The sequence below is a fragment of the Ambystoma mexicanum genome, chromosome 12, assembly GCF_040938575.1.
Source record: "Ambystoma mexicanum isolate Mex_15411 chromosome 12, UKY_AmexF1_1, whole genome shotgun sequence".
Lineage (NCBI taxonomy): Eukaryota > Metazoa > Chordata > Amphibia > Caudata > Ambystomatidae > Ambystoma > Ambystoma mexicanum.
Window position 1 is genome coordinate 1,086,065,257 of NC_090936.1, and position 27,767 is coordinate 1,086,093,023.

General features: G+C 45.7%; 1 protein-coding gene across 2 annotated transcripts in view; it reads right to left on the bottom strand.

Annotated features, from left to right (window-relative positions):
- The window catches only part of MKLN1 (muskelin 1), a 1,341,339-nt gene that overhangs the window by 625,433 nt on the left and 688,139 nt on the right, over positions 1-27,767 (bottom strand). For both annotated transcript variants that reach the window (XM_069629634.1, XM_069629633.1), the window contains exon 11: positions 8,087-8,308. In XM_069629634.1, the coding sequence (XP_069485735.1) occupies positions 8,087-8,308 (222 nt within the window). The remainder of the gene's footprint in view (positions 1-8,086; positions 8,309-27,767) is intronic.

Genomic DNA, 27,767 nt, shown 5'->3' on the forward strand with positions numbered 1-27,767 from the left:
AATGTGCTCCTTCTCCAGCATGGGGTCTGGCATGGATTCAAATGCTCATGATTATGATTACACAGCATTACAAATACACAACCATGGGAGGTGGCAAGGCTCAAAAGAAGCAATACCCTTACTCGTGGAACAGATTCACCTCAAACAGGTTGCGTAGCACTGCTTGGTCAACCCAGGACTACTCCCTGGACTCCCTGTTGACTCAGTAGAACCTTGTGAAGGTGTGCATAGACCTCCAAGTAGCAGCCCTGTAGATATCGAGCAGGTGCACACCAGAGAGAAACGCTGTAATCGCAGCAAAGGCTCTGGTCAAATGGGCTCTCGACCAGACTGGGAGAGGTCGGTTGGTCAGACGATGACAGAGCATGATGCAGCCAGAGAGCCACCTGGATATGGAAGCCTTAGAAAGGGCCTTCCCATGAGTCACAGGTACAAAGTTCACAAAGAGTTGAGATGTTTTCCGAAATTCCTTTGTGCATGCCACATAAAACTTCAAGGCACCTGCAGCGTCCAGCAAATGCAACGCCCTCTCGTTGGGCGACGAGGAATTCGGGAAGAAAACTGGTAGCACCAAAGGCTTGTTGAGATGAAATTCCGAAGACACCTTCGGCATAAAGGTGGGGTGGGTCCGTAGCAGCACCCTTGTAGCATGGAAAGACAAATATGGCTGCTTGCAGTAGCGCGCCTGAATCTCCCCGACCCGCCTGGTTGAGGTGATGGACACTAGGAAAGGAGTCTTCCATGAGAGGAACTTCAGCGGGACCAAATGCAAAGGTTCGAAAGGAGGCCCCAATCAGCTTAGTTAGCACAACAATGGGCTCCCATGCCAGAGCTGGGGTCTTCACCAGCGGAAAAGTCCTGAAGAGACCCTTGAGGTACTCCTTGGCGAGCCTGTGTGACAACAGGGTGGGCTTTCCGGGTGTACCTGGAAATGGCAGCCAGGTGCACCTTGATGGAGACGTGAGCCAGCCCAGCATTGGCCAATGAAAGCACGTATGGAAGGAGATGCAGGAATGTGACGCACAGAGGCGTAATCTTCTGGTTGCTGCACCACACTGTGAAGCACTTCCATTTGTGCCAGTAGCATGACAGTATGGAGGACACCCTTGCCTTGGCCAGAATCTTCTTGCATTCCAGTGGGAGAGCGTAGTGTCCAAACTCTAGGGCTGCTGGAGCCAGGCCATGAGGCTCAGCGACAATGGGTTGTGGAGCTGTATTGTTCAGTCTTCTCTGGCGAGAAGGTTGGGAAGTGGAGGTAGCTGGATGGACAGTGCCACCGAGAGACAGAGCAGGTCCGGGTACCAGATCTGTAAGGGCCTTGCCAGAGTGATGAGTAAGGTCCTGCAATGGCCACCTCTTAGTGTGTTGATCACACGTACAGGAACAGAATCGGAAGGTAGGCGTACAGGGAGAGTGCCTCCCATGGGAACGAGAAGGCATCCCCCAGGCTCCTCGGTTGAGGGATCCTGCTGGCAAACCTCTGACACTTGGAGTTACACGCTGTCGCAAAGAGTTTGATCTGGGGCCAACCCCACTTGCTGAAAAGACTAGATACTTACACTTGCTGAAGTTTCCGTTCATGTCAGGACCACAGCTCCATGATGAGCGAGTCTGCAATGGTGTTCTTGATGCCTGCCAGGTGAAAGGGTATGAAGAACATGCCCTGAAGACTGGCCCAGTGCAAAAGAGCTTGGGTTTCCCAGGAAAGCACGGGAGAGCACGTCCCCGTCCTGCTTGCGGATGTAGTACATGGTGGTGTTATCCATGAAGATGCGCACCACCTTCCCCTGAGGTAGGAACGACTTGAGGGCCCAGAAGACTGCCCAGAGTTGATGCGGAGGCCCTTTTCTTCCTGGGAACATTAAAAGGGCTGTTTATTTTTTTAGAAATTGAGGCCACGACCGTACCCCTCACAAAACACTGCAATTTACGAAAAGGTCCCGTTACCTCTCAAACTCTCGTTTTAAATGAGACAATTTCTCAAAACACCACCATAATGACTGCTCCACCTAGTCAAAATCCAAAATACCACGATATATTCATTATTTAGAAAAAATATATGTATTTTATTTCATTACAACAGATTTCATAACGCCCTAAAAATGCATAATACCACAAGTACATATGCAATAACTTTTTTTTTTTTTTAAATAAAGAAAAAAGAAGCGAGCCGGGGGGGGGTTGGGGGGGGGAGGGAGGAAGAAAATAGAAAAAAGAGGAAAAACCTAAAACCTACGTTACTAGCAAAACATAGCAAATGCAACGTTCTGATGTCTAGTACTGAATCCTTTATTTAATTCGTAGGATCCCTTAGTATCCCTAAGTAGCTGTAAGATTTTAATGCTCTATTGGTTCTGCGTCAACAATTACACAGTTTCATTGTTCGTTGTATCATTTCATATGTATAGTGGCATTTTAATTTTTTTTTAAAAGAATTTATTCTGATTTTTCTATTTTCAAATATCAATTTGGTGTAATAATTTGTTGAATAGTGCGTTTTTTCAGTTGGTCATTTGATTTGAAATTGAAGTTTAATTTTCTTCCTTTTTCACCCATCTTTTTTCTTTATTTCTTTTTAAAAAGATTGCATATGTACTTGTGGTATTATGCATTTTTAGGGCGTTATGAAATTTGTGGTAATAAAATAAAATATATATTTTTTCTAAATGATGAATATACCGTGGTTTTTTGACCAGCTGGAGTAGTCCTCATGGTGGTGTTTTGAGAAATGGTCTCATTTAAAAGGGGAGTTTGAGAGGCAACAGGACCTTTTCGTAAATTGCAGCCTTTTCTTCCTGGAGCCAGAGGCCTCTGGCATGGGACTTGCCGATTTGTGCCTTCCAGGGCGGCATCCGTGGTGACCGTGGCCTCGAATGGAGGTATCGAGAAAGGAGCTACTTTCGTGAGAAGTGGGCGTGAACCCCCACCATCGCAGAGCTTGTTGTAACTCCTGGTTGAGAACGACCTTATCCGTCCAAGTGCCCTTGATCTGCAGTCACTGTGCATCAAGAAGCTCCTAAAGAGGTCTCATCTGAAGTCTGCATAATGGGACAAGGTGAATCCAGGAGAACATCATAATGCTCAACAACGACTTGATGGCTCGCACTTCTGCATTCCCTACCGATGACAGGCACCTCACCTTCCCCAGGATGGCCGTCCCCTTCTCCTTCGAGGGGGCCGCCAAGCATGTGACTGTGTTAAGGCGGATGCCCAGGAACAGAGTGTTCTGCAAGGACTCCACGCAAGACTTCAGATAATTGATGGAGATCAGAGATTGGTCAGAAGGTGAATGGTCTCTGCGGTGTGCTGGGTTGCACGTGAGAATGGGAGCGGATCAGGCCGTTGTCTAGATAAGGGTTGATGTGGATCCCGTTGAGGCGTAGATGCACTGCCACCGGAGCCAAACACTTCGTGAACACTCTTGGCGCTGACTTCAGGGCCTTGAATATCATAGTGTTGTCCCTAGAACGTCCAATGTCATGCGTGAATGGGGACGTGAAAGTAGGCGTCCTCCAGGACCAAGGTTGCCAGGAAATCCGCTTTCTCCAGCTGGCCAAGTATGTGCTTAAAAGTGACCATCCTGAACAGGGATTTCAAGTACCTGTTGAGGCGTCTTAAGTCTAGGATTGGATGAGTTATGTTATCCGTTTTGTACCGAGGTACAGCGCAACTAACACCAAAGGGCAACCTTGCGCAACAAGACGATGGAGGCACCTAAGGTCGGACACGGGAAATTAAAAGAGCAGAGTTTTCATAGCATGTCTAAATTGCAGGTGGGCCACCATGGACCGAAGTGCGATAGGCAGAGCATTCCACAACTTGGCAGCCCTTACAGAAAATGAACGACCACCAATACGGATGAACCGAAATCTAGGCACAGAAATGAGAAACATGTCCCCAGAATGCATAGGGCGGGCCAGAACCTAAGGCATGAACTTATGCTGCAGGTACTCAGGGCCCAACAGCATGGAAGGCCCTGTGTACAAGAAACAGACACAGAGATTTGAAATGCACACGCTTGGCCACGGGGAGCCAATGGAGAGCACGAAAAATAGGGGAGATGTGATCGCTGAAAGGGGGGCAGGTGGCTAGCCAGGCAGCAGAATTATGTAGGATTTGCAAAAGTTGAACCAGATAAGCTGGTTGCGCCAAGTACAGGGAGTTGCAGTAGTCAATACGACTAAGAACTAAAGCTGCAACCCCAGGGGCGCGAAGATGACTGGGAATAAACTGCAACACTTTTCTCAGAATCTTCAGCTGAAAATGGTCCGCCTGGCACACTAAGCTGATCCAGGAAGACATGGAGAGGGAGGCAAAAAATGTGACACCAAGATTTTTAACAATCGCAGCAGAGATAGGGATGGAACCAGTAGACAAATGCCAAAAAGAGGGTGTCCAGAGAGAAGTGGAAAAGGCAGATCCCACGACCAGAACCTCGGATTTGCCTCCATTAAATTTCAGCCAGTTGTCGCTCATTCAGCTCCCAACGGCCTGCAGGCTACCTCTCAGACGAGTGGCATGGGAAGGGTGGAGAAGATCCAGCCGTATTATGCTATGAGTATCGTCAGCATAAGAGTAGCATCTGAAGCTGTTGGAGCGGATGAGTGCAACAAGAGGCTGGATGTAAATATTGAACATCGTGGGCGAGAGGGCGGAGCCCTGAGGAACCCCATAAACCAATGAAGAAAGAGCAGAGAAGAAAGACTGGTGGGATAGCGAGAGAGAGATTGGAGAGGAAGGAGTAAAACCAGGAGAGAACAGAGCCAGAGATCCCAGCAGCAGAAAGACGACCAATCAGGATAGAGTGGCCGACAGTGTCAAAAGCCACCGACAGATCTAACAGAATCAAGGCTGCCACTCCACCCTGGTCAGACATCAGTGTCAGATCATCCAGCACAGAGACCAGAACAGTCTCGGTACTCCGACCAGGTCTAAACTCTGACTGGAAGGCATCAAACAAAAGCGTGTCTTCACAGAATCTTCCAGGCAAGGGGGCAACCAACTCTCAAGTAGCTTAAAAAGAAAAGAAAGAAACGAGAAAGGGCGAAAATGTGCAGGAATCAAAGGATCAAGAAAGGGATTTTCAACAAAGGAATAAACCCAAGGCATGTTTAAGCTCTGAGTGATGCCACCCTCCTGACTTTGCCGTACCAGAAAGCATCTGGAGTATCGTCTGGAGCCCCAGAGTCACTGGGGGACAGGGTCTATTGCCCCCTTCCTTAGCATGGCCTGAACCTTCTGCAGCACCTGGGCCATGTGTAGTACTTGACGCGCCACCGGAGGAATGCGAGGCACCTGTGTTGGAATTCCAAGGTGTGCCCCAATGAAGGACGTCCAGCACCCATTTGTCCATGGTGATTGTCTTACACTTGTCAAAGTTCGCGAAGCGGCTGCCCACTGAGTTGCTAAAGTGGGGACCTGGACCCATGGCCGGTTCAGGCCTGCTTTGGCGTCTGCGTCCTGGCCTGCGGGCGACTGACAACGCTGACCTTTGCTGCCAAAGGCATGTGAACGCCCTCTTTAGGCCTCCTGGGTGGTAGAGTTGGGGGGTTGGTTTTGGGCCTCACGATAGGGTGCAGCGTATCCTTTGGAGGACCTGCCTGATTTTCGTCTTGAGGAACGAAGAGGATTATCTTCTTTGCCTCATCGTCCCCCGGGGCAGTGCAGTCTCTGTATCATTCTTAAATCAATTGGAGCATCTCATCCACTTCCTTTCCGAACAAACTGTTCCTCTTGATTGCACGTCTGCCCTGAAGACTGTAGCCTTCAGCCAACCCTGGTGACTAAGGGCCACGCTGTTGCCCATTTGGCAGACAAAAACCAGAATCTCCAATATCCAGTGCCAGCGTGATGGCATGGTCGAGGCCACCTTGCCCTCCTGGAAAAGGGCCAGGGCACCAGCCTTCTTGTCCTCTGGCAAGAAATCTAAGATCGTCCTGAGCTTGTACCAGAGTTCCAGAACATACCGTGACAGGATGGCCAGGGTATTGGCAGCTTTGATAGTGGAAGCTGCGGTACAAGTGATGCGCTTCACCACTGCATCCAGCTTCTTCTCCTGCTGGTTCGGGGCACACCATGGATGAGGATGGGTTTGCCGAGCGCTTCCTGGTGGAAGCAGATATTACAGAATTTGTAGAAAGCTGCGATCTCAGGCACATGGGGCAGAGTCTGGCACCCTGTACATCTTCTCCATCTATCCCTTTTGCGACGGGTGGTATTGAACATCTTCAACAATTCCAACCCTTGCCCCCCCCCCCCCAAACATCATCCAGCAGAGGAATCAAAATGACCATCTTCCATTAAGACATAGGCACTGAAAATTGAGCCCTTCCTTCTTTTCTTGCAGGACCAAATTGAACAGGGCGTTGACCCTTGACAGCATGCTATGGAAGGAACCCACCTCGTTCGGAGGCAAAGCCCTGGTGGGCTCATCCGTGCCCAGCGGTTCTCCAGCCGGTACATAATAGTCGTACTCCTTCATATGCGTAGATGCCGTGTCCGTGTCTATGTCATTATGTGCTGGCACCTCCCTCACTGGGGCCAACTCAACGGTCTCTGTGTGGTGCTGGTGGCAGCGTTGTCAGGCTGTGCCTTGGCGGGACTAGGAGGCCGGCTGTGCTTGGCAGGGCTTGACGAGCTGCTTCATCTTGTTGGGCTCATCCTAGGTGTGCGCCTTACTGGTGGTCTGGTGAGGCTACTGACCGGCCCAGGAACCAAGGGCAGCTGCCAGCCTCTGCTGCAACTCTGACACCAAGGTGTGGAGGGTTGTCAAGATGTTTAAAGATATGTGCCTTGAACTGGCAGAGATGTAAGTAACTGGGATTGCAGGTATCGGCTCTTGGCTGAAACGTGAGCCAAAAGGTAGATCAGGCTGCCACCTCGGTGGTCCCTCCTGAGATAAGGGGCAGAGGCCTCATCATGATCCGAATAGTAACCTTCGGGCAGATGGTCGTCGTCGTAGCTGGTGTATATTCATGGGGATCTCCTCGGAGACCCTTGAAGGCTTGCCTGGGGCACCTTCCCCGAACCCTGAGGAGAAAGTGCTTAGTAGGCAGCAGCTCCCTTAATCTCCCTGAATCCTTAGGGAAGGAGGCAATGATGGGATGGCAATGATGGGAGGCAATGATGAGAGCCTGTTCACGCACAGGCGCATCATCAGGAGTTGTGGGCACTGCTGTCAGCTGGCTTGGTGGTAAAGACACTTGTGGCATAGCGGTCGTCTTCACCATGGACACCACGGTTCAAATGGCCCTTCCTGTTGCCAAATGGTGTTTGGCCTTCTTTTTGATAGTCTGTCCCGGGGCATCCTCAAAGGATCTCAACCTCTTTTCAAAGGGAGCACGCTTGTGGCTGGAGACCCTCCACAGCCCCCCCACCTTACGCCTGTACATTTTCTATTATCTCCCCCCCACCCCCACATATACAAACAAATGTGGCCGGCTTTTGGGCTTTGGTCTTTTTGACCTCTGTTTTTTGGGTGTTTCTGCGAACTAGGCCCAAGCCTGGGCTTTCGAAAGACATTGAAGAGAAGATCCGCGATGGAAGTTGATCCAGCGCCGGTTTAAGATGGAACACCAGTCAAAAAAAACATTTTTATTGAAAGAAATATGAGAGGACTCCCAACACTGACACGTGCGGTAAAAATCTGAATATGGCCACAAGGGGTGGAGTTTAGGGAGACGACTGTCATTGGCTGGGGGCAGTATGACCCAAACAGTGATTGGCTATAGAGTAAAATGTCGTTTACAGGCTAAAGCGAAACTTTTTTCTTTTACTGAGGATTCCCAGCCTGACGATGGGGAATATTCATGAGCATGTAAATCCATGCTAGACCCCATGCTGGACAATAATTAGTACATGTAGCGTTCTATAAAATGCATATTTTGTCATGTGTGGTTTAAAAATAATGATCTGGTTGCAAAATGATTTTGTTCAGAAAGCAATAACCATCATTATGTTCTATGCTTAAACATATCTTGGTTGTGTTAACACAGAAATGACATTCACCTCTAACCAACAAGGGAACACTTGCAACAATTGAAAACGTAACCAGAGGGAAATTGGAAGAAGGGTACACGTTACTTACTGAATGGAACAGCATGCAGTGTCCTATCCTAGACTGGATGTCCTCTGGCCCAGCATTACAAGAGTCTTCACGGAGAATCTTCCAAATCCGAGAATGACAGTCAAAAGCAAATAAACCACTGAACTGGGGTTCTGTGGCTCTGCTGTCATCCACTGTCCCGTTGCAAGTCAAAATTCTACCCCCAAATGTGTAGATCATGTGTTTCTCCGAGTCCATGCACATCTGTAGGAGGAAAAGAATTGAAAATATAATACGCACAAAATACAACATGAAGAGTAATTTGTTAACGACTTAGGGCATCATACAGGTGTGGCCAGTGCCATTTCCATTAATACTTGGCAGATAAGGCAATTCAATTCAGATTCCTAAACGTAGCGCATACACTTTACGGCTTTGATTCCTCTAATGCAACCATATAGAATAATGCAAAACATGAAACATAACAAATGCAAACTATGTGCTGACCATCACAGACTATTTACTGAGCAACTAACAGAAAATATGTAACCAATCTTTTTGTTGAATTTTAATAACTGCATATCAGTGTCTACAAACCGATTCCAACGGATGGCAATATCATAGTAAGCTTACGCTAATCAACATTGATCATTGAGGCATTGAAGCCCAAAATACTCTGACCTGCATATAATGTATTTTAAAAATCCATCTCCGTCAGTGCCATTAGTGCGTAAGTGCAACAGGACGCATTATCAATACACTGTCTACAGGAAGTGCAGGCGCAATGCCCAACCACCATCAGACCCTGAATGCTTCCGTCAGCCTGCAAAAAAACACTTCCCAATGATAGCAGAAAACTCCATGCCTATATTTATTGCCGTTTTATAAAAGGCACCAACCACAAAAGCATTCACTTGGTAGCTTCTCAGAAAGCTTGTCAATTTGTTTTGAAGATTCTGGTCAAGCCTGGATTTCATCAAGTCTGGATTTCCGACTCATAGGACTGCAACTTGCCCATAACCCCAGTCAAATTGGCTTACTAAGGTTTTGATTCCAAGTACAGAGATGGAGTACAAGCATATATTGAATTTTGTGGCGTAGTTATATTATCCATCTTTTATGCTGCACAAAATAACCATTGAGGAATTCACAGCGCCAGCGCTTGTCTAGTTGTTGTGCACTTGCTGCTTCACTATAGTCTGGCGAAGACAAGGAATGAAGTTGAGGTAAAGTTGGTGCAGGGTTAGAGAAACATGTTTCAGAGAAAAGTAAGCAGAGATTAGAGACAGGGATAGTGTTTGTGGAAACTGATGTATGCTCATCCAAAAGGTGGATCAAGGTGGGGTGATGAATTAAATTATATTGAGTCAGTACTAGTAAGGGAGTTTTCCTAGGCATTTTCCAAGTGATAATATTGTAGTACTAGAGGTGGCATGTGACTGTTATGGCCTTGAGTTGTACTCATTGGCAATCATTGGCATGTGCAGGCTAATTAGTTTAAGGAACTTTACCACTGTACGGTTTGTCTCATCAATTGGAACCAGACTGTTTTCTCTGAATGTGTCTTTAATTTCATCTGATCCTAGTTTTTTAATCCAATCACATTACGAGATACTGACTCATGGTTCACAGGCCTATTTTTCCCAGTGAATCCCCATTCAGGGCCTCAATGGTGATTCAACTTGGTGTGTGTGTGTGTGTGTCCCTGGGACTCCGATCAGGGTGCTCCAGGCGTACCCCTATAGTCAGTTTGACTTGTTGCCTCCATGTGTTAACTGACTGGATGGTGGCAGCGCTCGTGTTTTACTAACGCTTCATGCTGCTGCAGAATATTGCTTTCAGGACTCAAGGTTTGTTTCTGAAGGGTACCCATTGAAATGCCAACCAGGATTGGAAAGTCTAGTGAGACTCCAAAATAAGGCTGTGTTAAGCTGGAAAGCATGGACACAAGGTGTGTGCCATGATCCATATATGGGAACAGCCTTCCTGAACTGGAGTATGGGAGCTCAATGTGACCAAGACCAGATCTGGCTGGATATGATATGAGTCATTTAGAACAAGCATGCATACAAGTGTTTCTAGGATGCACAAATGGGTGTCTGGGATTTACTCCAGAATTCACATACTGTGTGTTTGCCCAAGAAGCAGCGTAGGATGATTTATATGTGGTGACCACTCGTGGTTGACTGAATGAAAATGTTTAAATGGTGCAGAGACCCTGGCAGGAGGCTAGATGTGCATCCAGTCCAGAATCTGTTGATGTAGACGAGTAACTGCACCACAACCTTGTCGAATGCTGCAACTAGGTTATTCAGATTTGCCAGTAGAACCTTGGAAAGGTCTTAATTTTCCAACAATCACCCTCACTTCATATAGGTTTGCAGTCTAGCCTCTTTTTTCTTTCAAAGGACAGTGATTTGTTAAGCAACAAAGTCAAGTCAGCAGTACTAATGAAGTGCAGAAGGTCAGCCAAATAGGTTCATTTCAAAAGAAAACATTCCAGGCCCATCTCAAAGGAGTGGGATGGCTGTAAGTATGGCTTCACTTGCTGCTGGAAATTACAATTACTATTACAAAAAATGCAGAAGCAACCAAAGAGTGACATTTACTACTTTGGATTTAAAGTGTGGTTGACTGGATTATCTAGTTATATGCAGTACATTTTTCAAATGTTTTTGACAACAAACCTTTAGAAATATTTAAAATCACATGAATCTATGGTTCCACTATTTTACTGTACATTTGTGTATTTATTGAAAAATAAGTCTGCAAAATGATTACATGTTTAGCAACCATGTCTCAGCATTCCAGGGTAACTTGAAACCAGAAAGCTTAGGCTGTTTTTATAGCAACCAGTTATGCCTGATCCACCGGCCGGTATAATTTCTTTTGTTTCAAATTAGGGGCTAGTCAAGTATTATGAAGCAGGCCTTAAAAGCTGGCCAAATGTATGTAGAAAGTGGTTGGAAACTTGATGAAAATAAAGTAGCAATTCTTAAATTCAATTAGCAATAATTCTAAACATTTATAAAACCATAAAACATGTCATTTTTGATTTTGTGAGTATGATAATATAGAACATATGTTTGACTTGGAACATGCTTGTGGTTTAGTAAAAAAACGGAAGTTGAGTAAAGCCCCCTTCATTTAAGATACAGCCAAAACATGATTACTCAGATTTAATAGTTGATCTGGGCAGGAGCTCTCTCAGGCCTCACGTTGTACAAAATTATGTTAAAACACATTGATTGGTGTTGCATTTTACATTCAAGAGAGATGGTGGTGCCTAGATGGGTAGTTGTATTTTTCTTAACCTTGTGATCTTAAACAATATATTCTGAGTCGTCATGTTCATAAGGAGGAAAGCATCACCACTAGTAGTTAGGAGTAGTGCAGCCTTGCTAATGAAAGGTAGCCTAATTTACAGGTTTACCCCTTAAGTATACAGGTAACCCTAATCATGCTCACCCGTTTAAAGTTCACCCTTCTAGAGAATTAAGGTCTTATCTTGCAAGGATAACAAATTTAATCTGTACAGAAATGAGGATGGGGGTGGGGGATGTGGGCAAAGAACTCTGCTCCCCAACTGGAATTCTGTCCCTCTTCCGTGGCTGGCTTCTGCAGACTGGTGCCAAGGAGGAGCCTTATATACTGTTCAACCTGGTCACTGGATATTGGCTTAGCTCTTGCAAAACTGTCCTTCCCATACAAAGGGTGCTGCAGTCTTCCTTCTTGCATGGCCGGGTTTCCGTTTATGGCAAACTAATTAGCATATTGCTGCCTATGCAGGAATACATTGTAGCTCCTGTTTCTCATCATTTTGCTACATTGTTATTGTTACATCATAAACATTTATATATAAACACAGCTTCCCACCATACTCTCCACTCAAGATACTCATTTTATCTGGTCTAGCAATTCTTCTTAAAATCTTATTTTTCATACTACTCTGTATGTCATGCATTCAGCATGTACACTCCCATTTTAGAATACATGGGTTTTTGATGGACAGGAAACAACTGCTCAGCCACTTCGTGTGCTCTGCCAGAGCTAGCCTCAGTGACGCAACACTGCATGAGCTCTGCAATCAATTTTTAGCGCAGGCCACATTCCTTCTGGCAGAGAGCCTGTTTGAGATTTTAAAACTACATCAAATAACATGTACAAGTGTATCCCGCTAATAGTTATTTACAGCTTATATTTAAATACTAACCATCTTTATGCAGTACCTGGCCATGCCTGTGTGCAATTAATTTTTAATGAAAAAAGCTTTCTCAGTGCTCTAGTGCTTAGAGAAGTCTTGCCTAATTGTAAAACGCTTGGGGGTGCAGGAAGGAGCTAGCTCCTCCCCAACATTCCCCCCTTTCGTTACTTCTACAGTAACAAACTCATCCCCACCCGACAAACATACAACCCCAGAAATATTAGTTTGAGTTTCGCTGTTTATTGTATGGTAAGGTGTTTTAGATCCCCCAATTGATACCATCATCTTTGCACTATTAGGGACTATATGAACACAACATTGGAGACCCAATTGGCACTTGCAGAAGAGGACCAAGAAGAATATGATAACAGGAACCAGTATTTTTACTGCTGCCTTCAGCCATAGCAGGACCCAATCATAGGCATGCGATAGCCAATCTGTGTTCTGAACTCCTTCTTTCTTTATTTGAACACCTAGATTGTGCACCGCCTCAATGACATGGGATAGTGGCCCATTCTCAGCATCCTCCGGGGGTATGAAAGTGCAGCAGCTGCTTGTACACCAGTAGCCAAAGAAAGATGAAAAAGTCTGTGCTGAGCCAAAAAAGCTGATACTCGTCAGGTATTCCTCTGAGCAGTGCGGAACAGTCTTTTGAGACAGTTTGATCTCTTCTTTCTTTCCCGCCGTTGAAATCATCCTTTTTCTGGAAGCATACCAAATTCTTGTGTGATCTGCAAGCTTCTTTCTGCTTCTTTAGGTGCTAGAGGGGCTGTTGGCAGCTCGACAGGCATGTCTTCTCCCGGTGTTCTTCCAGGATTACTAGTAGCACTGAGTGCACGGTGGCCAGGGAACGCTTTACCCTCCATGAGAGTGGGAGGTGCAAGTAGGCTTGTTGGACACAAACCCAGTAGTAATCCGTCACCGCTGCCGTACCTTTCATCATGTCAGGGATCACAAGAGTGTGGTTGCACTGTGTGTTTGCGACAACAGGAACTGTTCCTTCATTGCTAAAACAAAGTTCATAATTCATGTGTCAATGTATTTGCACTAGGTTCTCCATTGCCGCAATCCTGCACATGCCTTGATGACAAGAAACAAATGCAATCTCACCTTAGAAAAACTCCTACCACTACTTCAACCTATTACACACCCTACTATAACGGACTAAGTCCCGACAGTATTAGTAGACTTGTATAATGAAACCATCCTCAAGGCTATCGATACTATAGCACCCGCTAAACTACGTAAAGCCAAACCTTGCGAGCACCTTAACAATTGGTATACCTCCCACCATTTAAAGACTCTTAGGAAATTGAAAAGAACGGCCGAAACTTTATGGAAACAGACCCTATCACTGCTAAACAAGGACAACTTCACTGCAGCCTCATTTAACTTTAAGGTAGCCATTGTACAAGCTAAAAAAAGACAACTTTAATGACCACATAACCAAAGCCAAATCTAGTACTAAGGAATTATTTAACATCCTTAAAGAGTTGGAATCACCTGTCCCACCACCCGATAAGTGTACCAAAGACGCCATATGGTGCACTAATATACAGAATGCTCTTCAAGACAAAATTAGCTTGCTTCAAAATAAAATAGAAACTAAGAAAACCCTGATCACCGACACTGAACCAGACTTGATTTTTCTCCCTCTGACTAGGAATAACCTGCCCCAACTTAATTTCTCACCTCTCTATATCAAGGAGGTGGAGAGCATCATCAAGAAACTCAAACCATCCAACTGTCAGGGAGACAAGCGTCCAGCTCCACTCATCAAAGAGGAGGCCAATGACTAGGCTCCTTTCATCACCTCCTTCATCAATGCCTCATTGAGTATAGTACCTAATAATCTGAAATACACCTGGGTACTCCCTCTATTAAAAAACCTTCACTAGACCCTAGCAACCACTCAAATTACAGACCTATCACAACAGCTCAATTTCTGCTAAATGTTCTGAACTGCGCAGCCTATCTGTAGATACAGCAATACTTCAAATCCAACAACTTGTTAGGACTGAGACAATCAGGATTCAGACCCAGACATGGAACAGAAACAGCGCTCATTGACTTGAAGACCCAAATCCAGATTCTGAAAGATAAGGGAAAATTAGCTCTGCTTCTGTTACTGGACCCATCAGCGGCATTTGATCTGGTGAATCATTAAACTTTATGCAAACACCTTTCATCTGCTGCACACTTCTCAGATCAAGCTAATGCTGGGATGGAGTACTTCCTTAGTAACAGATCCATGAGTGTCTTTGCACCCTCAGTGTCAGCCATACCAACTCCAGTCACTGGTGGGGTTTCACAAGGCTCATGTGTGTCCCCTACTCTCTACAATGTGTTCACTAAGCCACTTTTCGATAGACTTGACTATCTGGGGGTCACGTATACCAATTACGCGGATGAAACACAGATACTCATCCCTATCACTGGTGATCACATCGTAGACAGTAAGACCCTCAACGACATCTACAGCATCATACAAGCCTGGATGGTGAAGCATGGGCTCTGTCTCAACCACGAGAACACAGAGTTGCTTCTCCTAGGGTCCTCTGACAAATTGAATAAATTGGGTGCGCTTTTCTCATCATTCATGATCGACGGCAATGTAATTAAAGTAACCAACGTTGTGAAAACGCTAGGCATTGACTCCGCGCTCACCCCAACGAGACAAATGAGTGCCCTGGCATCATCCACAGCTCATACTTGCAAGCTCATCATGGCCTGCTGCCCCTACTTGTCAACATCTAATGGCACTTCAATAGCTAGAGCTCTAGTTTTATTGAAGCTCGATTATTGCAATGCCCTTTACCTGGGCACATCACAACCAAACTTCAACAAAATGCAAGCTATGCAAAATAACGCTATCAGATCAGCCTTGAATATTCCTAGGAAGCAACACATCTCTGCGACTAGACACTCAATAAATTGGCTTAACATTAAGCAATTAATTGACCTGAAAACACTGTCCCTTACTCACAAGTGCCTCTCTAACGAAGCCCCTACATACCGGTCTAACACTATCACTCGTCACACTACTAATCGACCTACCGGAACGGCCCAGTCACACTGTCTCCATCCCTCAATTCAAGCAACAGTGGACAGGTGGAATCAGCTTCCCAGTCCTTGCGGCTAAGAACAGGAACTCACTTCCAGTATCACTGCGAGAGGAACCTTCATTTCTCTTACTCCGTAAAAAGGTTAAAGCCCGGCTCCACGAGCTAGACCTCAACGCGGTTGTATAAATAGCTAGGCCTTTAGGTAACATTCACTACCTGTTGTACATTTGTCAATTCTGTCTAGTTTGCAATGCTAATTTATGTATATTGTAATTACTTGTATCCTTTTTTGTTCACTTTTACTGCAGGGCCCCTCTGCCCCACTCTTGCCACCTTGTGGCCTGGTCATACCCCCTTTCTGCCCCAGACCCCCTCGCTATCCTCGTTCCCCGGCTTCCCCTCCCTCCGCCCGCCTCCAGAACCTCCGTCCCCCCCGTGATTGGCCACTCGGGCCGTGCACTGTGAGGGCCTGCAGCTTCACCTGGGAGAACGCGATTACCAGCACGGCGACTCCAGGTGAGCTGCAGGGCCCCTCTGCCCCACTCTTGCCACCTTGTGGCCTGGTCATACCCCCTTGAGGCCCAGACCCCCTCGCTATCCTTCTCCAGCTTCCCTTCCCTCCCTCCGCCCGCCTCCCGCACCTCCCTCCCCTGTGATTGGCCGCTCGGGCCGTGCACTGTGAGGGCCTGCAGCTTCACCTGGGAGAACACCATTACCAGCAGGGAGAATGCCATTACCAGCACGGCGACCCCAGGTAAGCTGCAGGGCTCCTCTGCCCCACTCTTGCCATCTTGTGGCCTGGTCATACCCCCTTGTGGCCCCAGACCCCCCGGCTTCCCTTCCCCTCCCTCTGCCCGCCTCCAGTGATTGGCTGACTGTCTGGCCTTAACTTAACCAACCAAGGTAGCCCTCTGCCTGGCAGCCCTGCAGCTAAGGGCCCCAAGGAAAAGGGCGGCTCCTGCACTGGCGGCTCCAGGATGTCTGCCGGTGTCCGCAAAGGAAGCCAACAGACAACAGACACCAACAAAACTAAGTGTGGCATGGGTGCAGTGTAGAGCCATTACTCTACTCCAGAAAGCCCTCGCCACTCTACCTTACCTTCCATAATGTAGACTGCCATAGACTTACACCATGCATACATGGACCGATTTGTGACCACCATTCCAAATCCACTCCTGGGTGAACTGTAAATGCTGCATTCCAAATACACTAACATATAGAGAAAGATCAAGATTAGCCTGCATCACTTTAGACAGGTGAAACAATGTTAACATATGCCACACTTAGATGTCATCCTTAACTTTAGCCTGCGTCGCATATAGATAAAAATATGAATGCTAACAAGTGCCACACTTAGATGTCATCTTTAACTTTAGCCCTCATCGCATCTACATAGAATATGAATGTTAGCATGTGCCGAACTTAGATGCCATCCTTAACTTTAGTCCTCATCGCATCTAAATAGAAACATGAATATTAGCATGTGACATAGATGTCATCCTTAACTTTAGCTTCCGTCACATCTAGATAGAAACATGAATGTTAGCATGTGCCACACTTAGATGTCATCCTTAACTTTAGTCCTCATCGCATCTAGATAGAAACATGAATGTTAGCATGTGCCACACTTGAATAAAACTGAGTGATGACAAGTGCCACACTTGGATGGAATAGTGAATGATAGCAGGCATCACACCTTGACACAATTGCAAGGACAGCAATGCCAACTAACTAATGCACTAACAACTTCAGCCCTCTGCATACACCTCTCAAACTCTAACCAAACTCAACCACAAGCCTAAATACAGCAATCCGCACAGACTTCACTGCAGTGCAACAACAAAACAAACCACACAGACTTCATCAACAGCACACGACGACTACCGACCGTAAAACACCCCAAGCCCAGCCAACGGACCCACCTGGCTGAGGCTGCCAACAGCACATCACTGCTCTCTTGCATTTTCCAGCTTATTCCCACTAACTAACCACCCCCACCCCTTTTCTCCCTTTTTCAGAGCTGCCAAAGCGCCAGGGGACCACTCCGGTGGTGATAGTGCGCGGTACAAATATCGTTTAACATTAACATATCACTGATCTGTACTTTTTCTCTGTTGTAACTTGTATGAATAGCGCCCGGATGCCCCTAGGCTTGGTTGCGCTCTAAAAATAAAATGAACTAATCCATGTCAACCTTGTGATGTATTGGGACCATATTTGGCACACAGTCTCTACATGGGCTATTGCTTCTCTGCTATACTCGATCAGTCCATCTGCCGGGCACATCACTGTAGTGCCCTGCCAATTGAGTAACCTCCTAAGGAGAAATATGGTCCTTGTAGACAGTGGCCATATTTTGTGTTGCCATTGCGTAACGCTGGGTATAGATCAATGCTCCTCAACTGCACGGTGTGTCTGGAATGTGCCCTTTATCCCCCAGAGTGCAAGATGTACCAGGCATTGTGTCTCTGTAATTGCCACTGGATGTGGAACTAAAACCTTAGGAGCCCCTGATGCATACGCGATAAGAGCACACACTTAACAGCTTTCATTGATTATATTCCTTCCTGCAATGCGCATATCAGAGTACCAGCTATTGGAGGATTCTGGTTACTCGATATCAGAAATGACGTCAAAGCCCATCCACTTATATAAATCATGCGTTATTCATACTTCCAGTTTCATTCGTCTAAGAAAACTTGTAGGGCTAGCTGACAAAAAGTTAGCCACTTTGTATTTCTTATTTTTTTTTATAGACATTTGCATCATTTTGCAACTGTCCATCCCCCCTTTATATGGCCACCCCATATAACAGACATACTTTCATCCACTCCAAAAACCATGACCAGTGTCATACAAAACAATTATAGTACTATATTTCTATAATACATAACATCTTTATTATCATTATCCCTACATAAATGAGAGGTTGGTCAGCCATCTTTGCTTATCCCTGGAGCGAGAGAAGAGAGAGAAGAGAGAGAAGAGAGAGAAGAGAGAGAAGAGAGAGAAGAGAGAGAAGAGAGAGAAGAGAGAGAAGAGAGGAGAGAAGAGAGAGAAGAGAGAAAAGAGAAAAGAAAGCAGGGGAGAGGGATGGAGAGGGAGGGAGGGTTGGAGGGAGGGGGAGGGAGAGGGAGGTAAGGGAGGAGGGAGGGAGGAGGGTGGGAGAGGGGACGGAGAGAGGAGGGAGGGGGAGGGAGGGAGAGGGGGGGAGGGAGAGATTGTCCCTTTGTCCACCAGGGCCGACCAGGTTCTGGACCTTCAAAAAAAATAAATAAATAAAATAAAATAAAATTAAAAAAAATTGAAAAAAGATTAAAAATTAAAAAAGACAAAAAAAAATCAGACATGTGCCACTGCACACCACACTGGCATGGATCCTTAAAAAGGTCCCTTCTTTGTCCATGTCCTTACTGAACTTTGCCTTGTCTCAGGTGCTCTTCGGACATCGGGAGAGATGCATCCAATATCCAACTCCTTCATACGGATGGCGATAGGAGTACAGAACACCACCTCATATGGACCTTCAAACCTGGGGCTGATCAGTTCCCCAGGTGGTAATGGTCCAGTTTCAATATGGGCAATGCTGTGTATGAAACCATGGGTTCGCTTTCTGCAGGGGTGGTCACTATTTCTCCCCCCCTTTACTGCACCCCGTTACCGCCCCTGCGTGCTCCCGTCCTGTCCCCTCCTCAATTACTTATGCCCCTTCAACATATAATGTGTCTCCTTCCATCAATGCATGAGCCGTTCATCAGAGAGGGTAAATAAATAAACCTCCTGTATATAATCCGGAGTTGCTAAAATGGGGGCAGTGCAAATAGCTCAAGTCCTCAAATTGTCTAGTCATTTTGTCAGTCCATTCAAATGTACTTTTAAGTCCTCTGTCCTTCTCTGAGACTTTCTAACAGTGGCATTGTGTAGAATGCGTAGTCTAGTATCCATGCGCTACAAAATTTACATAAGCCCAAAAAACTGCTACACTTCCTTCACAGTACTGGGCCTAGGGGTGGGGTGTACTGCCGCCGCCCTATATGGTAATATTTCTTCTCTATTGCAAAAATGAGTTGTCCCAAGTATAGTACCTCCTGATGGCTGTATTATAGCTTCTTTACATCTGCCTTGTACCCTTTGTGAGCCAGCAATTGCAATAACGCAACAGAATCTATCCTGCACTGATGTTCATTTTCACTACATACCAACCGATTATCCACATACTGGATGATTGTGCTAGGCACCTGACTTCAATGTAATCTGTACAGGGGTCACATCTCACAGTAACCCATCATTATGTGGATTAAGAGTCCATAATTGTGCTGGCACATATTGCATGTCCTCCTACAAAAAATAACATCAGGGGGCACTGTACATTCCTATACTGCACCATGATCTCACAGGGGATGCAGATTTCCAAAATGATCTCCCCATTTTACTCACTGTCCTCAAATAACTCCTTATCAGTCATTGTTACGCTCACCTGGTTTCTACAGGGGTACTGAACGAAGCTGGACTGCAGCGGTCTCCACAAGTGTGACTCGTAGCGAAGTGATGAGTGACTGCACCTGCCCCTTTAGTTTCGTCTGTTGGGCACGAAGGAAGATTTGCCTAAAATGGTGAAAGTGATAAATGAACTAGCCGTAAGGAGACGGGCCAACTTCCACCTCCGCGACCTCCCAATGTCCCTTCACTGTGTCTCACCTCAATGTTATGAAGGATGGGCTCTCCATCCTGCGACTGTGTGTAGGGGTGCGTCAAGATTCAGGGATCCAGTTAACTTCACTGATCCTGCAGCTTTATGGTAGAGTTCCAGAGAACAATGACTCTGAGGTAAGTCTTTATGCCAATCCTATATACCGTGAAAAGCTTTAGAGTTCTGGTCGTCTTAAAGTTCACTCCTGTACTTTTCTTTGCAGATTCCCCTTTGAGGTACTCCCGCCGAAGAAAGACTCCCCCCCTGCCCCCCCCTCCGGATAAGATGAGGTAATGCCAAGGTAAGTTTCAATACTTGCACGATTCAAAAATGTCCAAAAGTGATATTGTTCTTTCATGCTATTAATCTGCTGTCTCCTTTTATTTCTGCAGGTGCGGCGCCGCCGGAGCCAAGGTCGTGTAATGGTGACTTGCGGAACCGCAAGTGAATACTGCTTCTGGTGAGTATTGTGCTGCGCAAGATTGAATGCCCTTTAGCGAAGCGCAGCTCACCTGTTTGCTTTCCTTGTTCTGCAGGTGCGGCTTCACCAGGACGGCGATCGCGTGAGAATGCCTCGTTGGATCGCGTGGACGTACAGCGCTTAGGTGAGTATCACACTGCGCTATGCTAATTGTCTTTAAGCTGGTTCTTACGTAGCGCAGTTAACTGATGTTGCTTTATCTGCAGATGCGGAGACTCCAGAGTGATGGTGATGGAGTATCAGGTAAAGCTCTTGTTCTAATCTGTGATCTCTCCTTCCTTTGCAGGCGCGGATCGCGATGACCAGGACGGGCGTGGCTGAAGACAGGACTGGAACTGCAGGCACGGTGAGCGTTACGCAGCAGGAGTGCAGAATAACTCAAAGCGTGTTCTTTTCTTCGGGTGTGGTTTAAATAGCTTCCCAGAAGTAGTTCCCAGGTAAAGTAGTCCCAGCACCACACCTTATCAAATAGTCCCCAGAGAAAGTAGTCCCTTCAACCAACCTCAGACTGGGCTGTACATGGTTCTGTTACTTGATAACTTGTCTTGTCTGAAAAGGCAAGATGAGCCTGGCGCCAAGGGCACCAGGACTGAGTCCAGGAAGCCCTTAGGCAATCCTTTGGGGCCTTAAAGGTCCCCATGGGTTCCAGTACTCTGGGCCAACTGGTCTGCTCTTGATGTTTGGAGGCAGGCACCGTGACAGTCATTTCCTTTAATTGTTCTGTCGGGTACATACATAATACTGTGCGCCACTCGCCTCCGTCCTGGTCTGTTCCAATCAGGACTACTCTTTTGTCTGACACTACTAGTCCTTGCAAGTCAAATGACAATATTGTCCCTGCCACCATCTCGGGTGGCACCATGGGTTGGAAAAATAAATCTGTGGGCACTCGCCAACACTTTGTCGCAATTGGAGGCCCTGCTTTTACTAATACCTTAATACCATAGAAAAGTATATCCAGGACCACAGGAACCCCACGGACTACTGACTCCCTTGCCATCGCATGGATTATTACCATTGCTTAAGCTACACACATCCCTGGAGTGGAACACACTACCCCCTTGATCTGTGAATGATATAGTTCTATTTAGTTTACTGAACAGATCCCTACCCAACAAGTTCACAGGGGAACTCTCTGAATATAACAAGGGGGCTCGTACTACCTTCCCTCCCACTTATAATTCCAGCTCCTCAGTGTATGGCACTGTAGAAATAACCCTAGAGAGTCCCTGTGTGTCAAGAGTTTTATCTGATAAAGGAAACATCCCCTCCATGATGCATGATTTAGATGCACCTGAATCTACCATAAGTATAAATTGCCTGTTTCCTATTTCCTCCTCCACCAAGGGCTCCTCTTCAGGGTGTGCAGTTATCAATAGGATTGCACATGCGAGTGTGGGCTGTCCTAATCAGAATATGCATTTGTCCCGGGGAATGAAAAAGGGCCGCCCCTGCCATTGCAACTCCTTGGAATGGGGCGCTTGTTCCCCCTGCCATTCTTTTAAACGGTGTTCCCTCACCCTGCTGTAGTTGTTGCCCATGTTGTCCTTGCTCTTCAGTCCCATAAGGGGACTGATTTTGACCCCCTCACCCAAATTGCTGTTGTCCCATTCCTTGAGGCGCTTGGAATCCCTGCCCTGGAGGTGATGGCCCATAATTAAATCTCATCCCAGGACTGTTCCTGCACTCACTTGCAAAATGCTCCCATTTCCCTTAATACCAGCACTGCGAGGTTCCCAATCCTCTTCCCCAGGACCCTATCTCCCCCAAAGCCTCCTGCTCTTGCTCCTCGAAATCTTCCTCTTCTCGTTGGTGCTCCTTCATACTGCCACTTTGTGTTGGGGTACTGTGCTCCCCACCCCATTGCCCCCATCCTCTTTCACCCCATGGTGTCGCAATTGTGGCATTCCCAATTTGTTGAGTGTCTCATGACCTTTCCCCCTGAGCCGGTGCCGTCACTGGTGCTTGGACGACAACCTTATTTAGTTTATTTTCCACTAGTTTTGAATCGTCCGTTTGCCGCTTCTGGGCTGTCTCCCTGTCCCGCTCCTTGATTCTGTTACAATGGTGGACTATTATACGTTGTATCGCTACCTGGTTCCATGTCATTTCATTGCGTGATGTTTTTCGCAGGATTTATTACCGCGATTCTTTTTGCAAAAAAACCGATCACATTTTTTTTCCATTATTTTTTGGGAGTCCCCTCCCCCGAACCTCCATTTTCTAAAAAATTTGATGGCTTTTTTCAAAAAATAATTCGCAGAAAAAACATTATGCGATGAAAGGACGTCGTACCCTCTCTACAAACCCTTTGGCTTCAATTCCCACAATTGTATCTATTGTCTTCTGGACCTCTCTTGGAAATCCCCTCTTTACGATAAAATAGAAAAATTGTACCGTCTCAACTCTCCACATTTCCTTTAACTTGAGAATAAACCTAACTGGGTCCTCATGATCACCCATTGTACACTGCATTAAAGAACGTAAGTCAGGGGTATGTGGGTACTTCCTTTGTAGGGCATCCCTTGCCCTTACATCATTAAAGGTTGCTCCATCATGTTAATTATCTGCAAGACTTATCCCAGAGCACCCCGCCCTTGCCCATATGTCCCCAGCTTGTTCCCCAGCTATGTTGACCAGTAAACTCTAAACTCCTAGCGCTAAGGCTACCCCCCTGTAGTTTGTTTTTCACATTTATGGATCCATTTACTAGCTCTGGCTATAAGCTGGGGGAGAGCTTTAATCAAATAATTTTTGTCCTTTTGAGGCCATGGCACATACTGCGTTATCCCTACTCCTTTATTTATAACAGGCATCCACATATCTATTTTGTTTTCTACCCCTTTTGTAGTATTCGTATGATCTTGTATTACCACCATTAAATCTGGTCTATTTCTTGGTCTGTCCCCCCTCACTGCCTCTTGTGGCAAGGACAGGTTTTGCACTACCTCCTCTCCTTGATCTCCTTCTTTTGTCCCAGGACCGTCCATACCCTCTTGCCCATCATCTTTTTTAACACAAACATTTCTTATTGCCCCAGGATTTAATCTAAATATAAAATCTCCTGACTTCCAATCCCCCATTTCCTGCACTGGTATCCTTATTTCTGGTGATCCCTCAGGTTCTTGTAACCTGACTAACCTTTCCTGCAATGCTCTTAACTCATTTATGTCTACTTGTGGGCCCTATGGGTATCCCGATGTTACGGGCATATCAGTGCTTGTGGATAGGTTACATGGAGGTGCAAAAGCTCTCGAGTCCCCCCCCCCCCCTCTGTCCCTCTCCTAGTTGCTAATCCTGTCGACACACTCTCTACCACTGGAGGCTTATAGACTGGGTTTGTATAGCCTACTGCAGGTTTAGGCGTTACAGGGTATATCGCCTTACATTGGATCTCTTTCACCTTTCTGATCTGCCATATCCTTGAATAATTCCCAGAGATCTAAAATATCTTATTTTCTGGGACTTGTTCCCTTTATATTTTGCTGCTACAAAGATGGACATTTTTTCTAACATGTTTCTGTTATGGGAGCCCTGCTCTGGCCAGAAGCAGGACACCCCCCCCGCTTTGTTTCTACTATCCATTGTTTATTTATTCTGTCACAATACAGTGGCAGAACCCTATGCATGTGTTTGATTGGAGTTTCTTCCTCCATAATGTTGCGTGCGTCCCCAACACTTCACTTAGACCCTACTATTATAATGCACAGTCTGCTGTGCGCTAGACAAAAATACAGATCAAGCCACTTTTTTTCCCTGACCCCCTTTTACTTTTTCCACTTTGATTTCACACATTTTCCACTGTCATTACACACACACACACACACACACACACACACACACACACACACACACGCCCAAACGCCCACCTTCCTTCCTTCTTTACCACAAAAGATAGCAAGAGAAAATATACAAAAAATAACTGACTAAAATCCAGGCCCATTACTTATACCGAACCACTACTGTTTTTCCTTATATCGTTTGTAATACCACCTATTGCGTCTATCATCATAAAAGAATAATGCGTGGTACTGCCTTCTCAACCTGTTAAGGCTGAGTATCCCTTACCACCCAGTCCTTAAAAGCTGGTGCTCCCTTTCATCTCAGTCTTTGATACGCTGAGGTTCCCTTTTCCATTATAAAAAGTAGAAAAACAGAAATACATAACAATGTCAATACATAACCCACCTCCTATCTAATCTACTCCTTAACACATCATCTGAAATCCTATTCCATAATACATCACCAAAAGTCCTATTCCATCTATTCCATTGACCTCGTACATCGTTCACATCACCATAGCTAGCATCATTCACATCACCATAGCTAGCATCATTCACATCACCATAGCTAGCATCATTCACATCACCATAGCTAGCATCATTCACATCACCATAGCTAGCATCATTCACATCACCATAGCTAGCATCATTCACATCACCATAGCTAGCATCATTCACATCACCATAGCTAGCATCATTCACATCACCATAGCTAGCATCATTCACATCACCATAGCTAGCATCATTCACATCACCATAGCTAGCATCATTCACATCACCATAGCTAGCATCATTCACAGCACCATAGCTAGCATCATTCACAGCACCATAGCTAGCATCATTCACAGCACCATAGCTAGCATCATTCACAGCACCATAGCTAGCATCATTCACAGCACCATAGCTAGCATCATTCACAGCACCATAGCTAGCATCATTCACAGCACCATAGCTAGCATCATTCACAGCACCGTAGCTAGCATCATTCACAGCACCATAGCTAGCATCATTCACAGCACCATAGCATCATTCACATCACCATATCATGCATACATACATGTTTCCATTTTGTCATCACTTGCAAGAGTATGCTCACATGGGCGTGCTTCACTTGAGTTTTCCTCTTTTATGAAGTCCCCATGCTGGCCCGTCTTTCTGGAGCCACGCACTGCTTAAGTGACTGGCGAGGATTTCTTTAAAAATGGCTTCTACTAAAACCGTTCAGGAAACGCTTGTTTTTTTTATTTAGGGGACCAGACACTATAGATGGGCATGGCTGACTGGCCTGGGCTACGCAAAGTATGGGGGCAAGAAACGAAGATCACATCGGGGTCACTAGTGAAAGGTAGCCTAACCTACAGGGGTACCCCTTAAGTATACAGGTACCCCTAATCACTCGCACACCAGATTAAAGTTCACCCCTCTAGGGAATTAAGGCCAAGAGTCTTATCTTGCAAGGATAACAAATTTATTCTGTACAGAAATGAGGATTAGAGAGGGGGTGGGGGAGCAAAGAACTCTGCTCCCGACCGGCATTCTGTCCCTCTTCCGTGGCTGTCTTCTGAAGACTGGTGCCAAATATATATATAGTCCCAGAGGGGGAGATAGAGAAAGCAAGCTGAGGCAACAAGAGACCCGCTGTATCCTTGATTTTGAAACTAAACAGCCAAATGGACATAATATTGACGAGGAGCTTTACACCTGTATAGGACACTAGAATCATATCGCTGGATACCAAGTACTTAATATTAATTGGGAACGTAATGTTTTGTTGAACAACATTTTTAAATAGTGATTTTTTAATGTTTTTTAGGGGATCACGGTATATTGTTATGTCACAGATGTGGGGTGGTTGTCTCTGATATTAACATCTCCTTGAGACTTTACCGACTTAAGAATTTGGACATGGCAGATAAGGTTGTAAATATGTTGTATTGGCATTCCCAAAATGCATCAAACTGTGGTTGAATGTATCATAGTGAGAATGAATATGCATATGAAGTTAGCACTTTAGCACCATGCACTTTATAATAATGGCAGCAAGCACTATGCACTTTATAACTGAAGGCTGCGATTAATCGACCAAATGGTTGGTTGATGAAACCAGGCTGCTGGCACTATGCACTTTAAGAAGAATATTGCATGTTCCGACTCTTTTGCACTATGCACTTGATATTTGGAGAATGTTATATTCTTGATCAGAGAAATGATGCAATTGTGGGGGATATGCAATGCTAAAATAAATGAATCACAATGGTGAGGATTGTAATTAAAACAGCGAAGAAACTAGAATAACAATAATTATTGCTTTGGCACAATCATTATTTTAATGGTCAAAGGGATAATCATATCACGGGAAGGATATGATTGCACGCTAATGACTGATAGATATACCACCTATTACAAAATGGCCACCACTGTTCCTATGTAACATTAGTCCCTCCTTTATTTTGATCGCTACTATACAGATTTCTTTCTATGTCCATTACCATGCTGCCGGTGTAAGCTAAAAACAAGGAAGTGTCAGAGACACAGTGTTGTGAATAAGCCGCAAGTGGTGCGGCGAAACGCGTCGACTGTCTTTGGGAGAGCCGGTATTGATGACGGCTACACATATGGTGCTATGATGTTGAACTCATTGTTGAGTTAAATAAAGAAGAAATGTTTAATGAATTTGGAGTGCTGGGCGGAGTTTTTATACGCACGGAAAGGCGAGTGCTCCTCACTGACTAGCGAGGCTGCTAAGTCTTGGAGAAACATATATATATATATATACACACACATACATATACTGTTCAACGTGGTCACTGGCATAGCTCATCCAAAACAGTCCTTCCCATACAAGGCGTGCTGCGGTCTTCCTTCTTGCATGGCCGGGTTTCCGTTACCCTTTAATTCAGAAAGGTGCCACCTGAAGTCACTAGGTAGGGGTCACATATGCCCTCCAGAGATTATGCCATAGGACTTATTATGTCCCATGTACCTGTTGGCTCCCCAGGTGTCTTAGATTTTCCCCTTAGGGTCCAGGTAGTGCTTAGTTCCGCAACCTGTGGGCGTCTCATGGAGAGCCACAAGAATCCAACAACCATGTATGAAGTTTCAAGTGTTTTATTAATAATCTTCAATAGGTGTTCTGGAAACATTGGTGATGGCTACGCTAAGAGGGTCCCTATGTCTCCCCTAAGCCTCCCTGTGGGTTCCCTCCACCCTAGCCCAGGCTTCCCTACTCCCCCAGAGGTTATAAGTATTGATCAGTGACCCATACTGTCTTGTGTTATGCTCCTTCCAAGGGAAGTCTTAAGGATGTGGCCTTTTATAAATATCTCCCTCTGGGTCCTCCCAAGGCTCCATGATCTTCAGGGACGCCCTCCTCAATAGTCTGTTCTCAAAGCTCTTGCCATTTGAATTTCTCTCTCCGACACCTTTATCCTTTCCTTGCTTTCCAATATCTTTCTATCCCCAAACTCATCCTTGGATTCTTACTGCTCTCCATCAATCTCT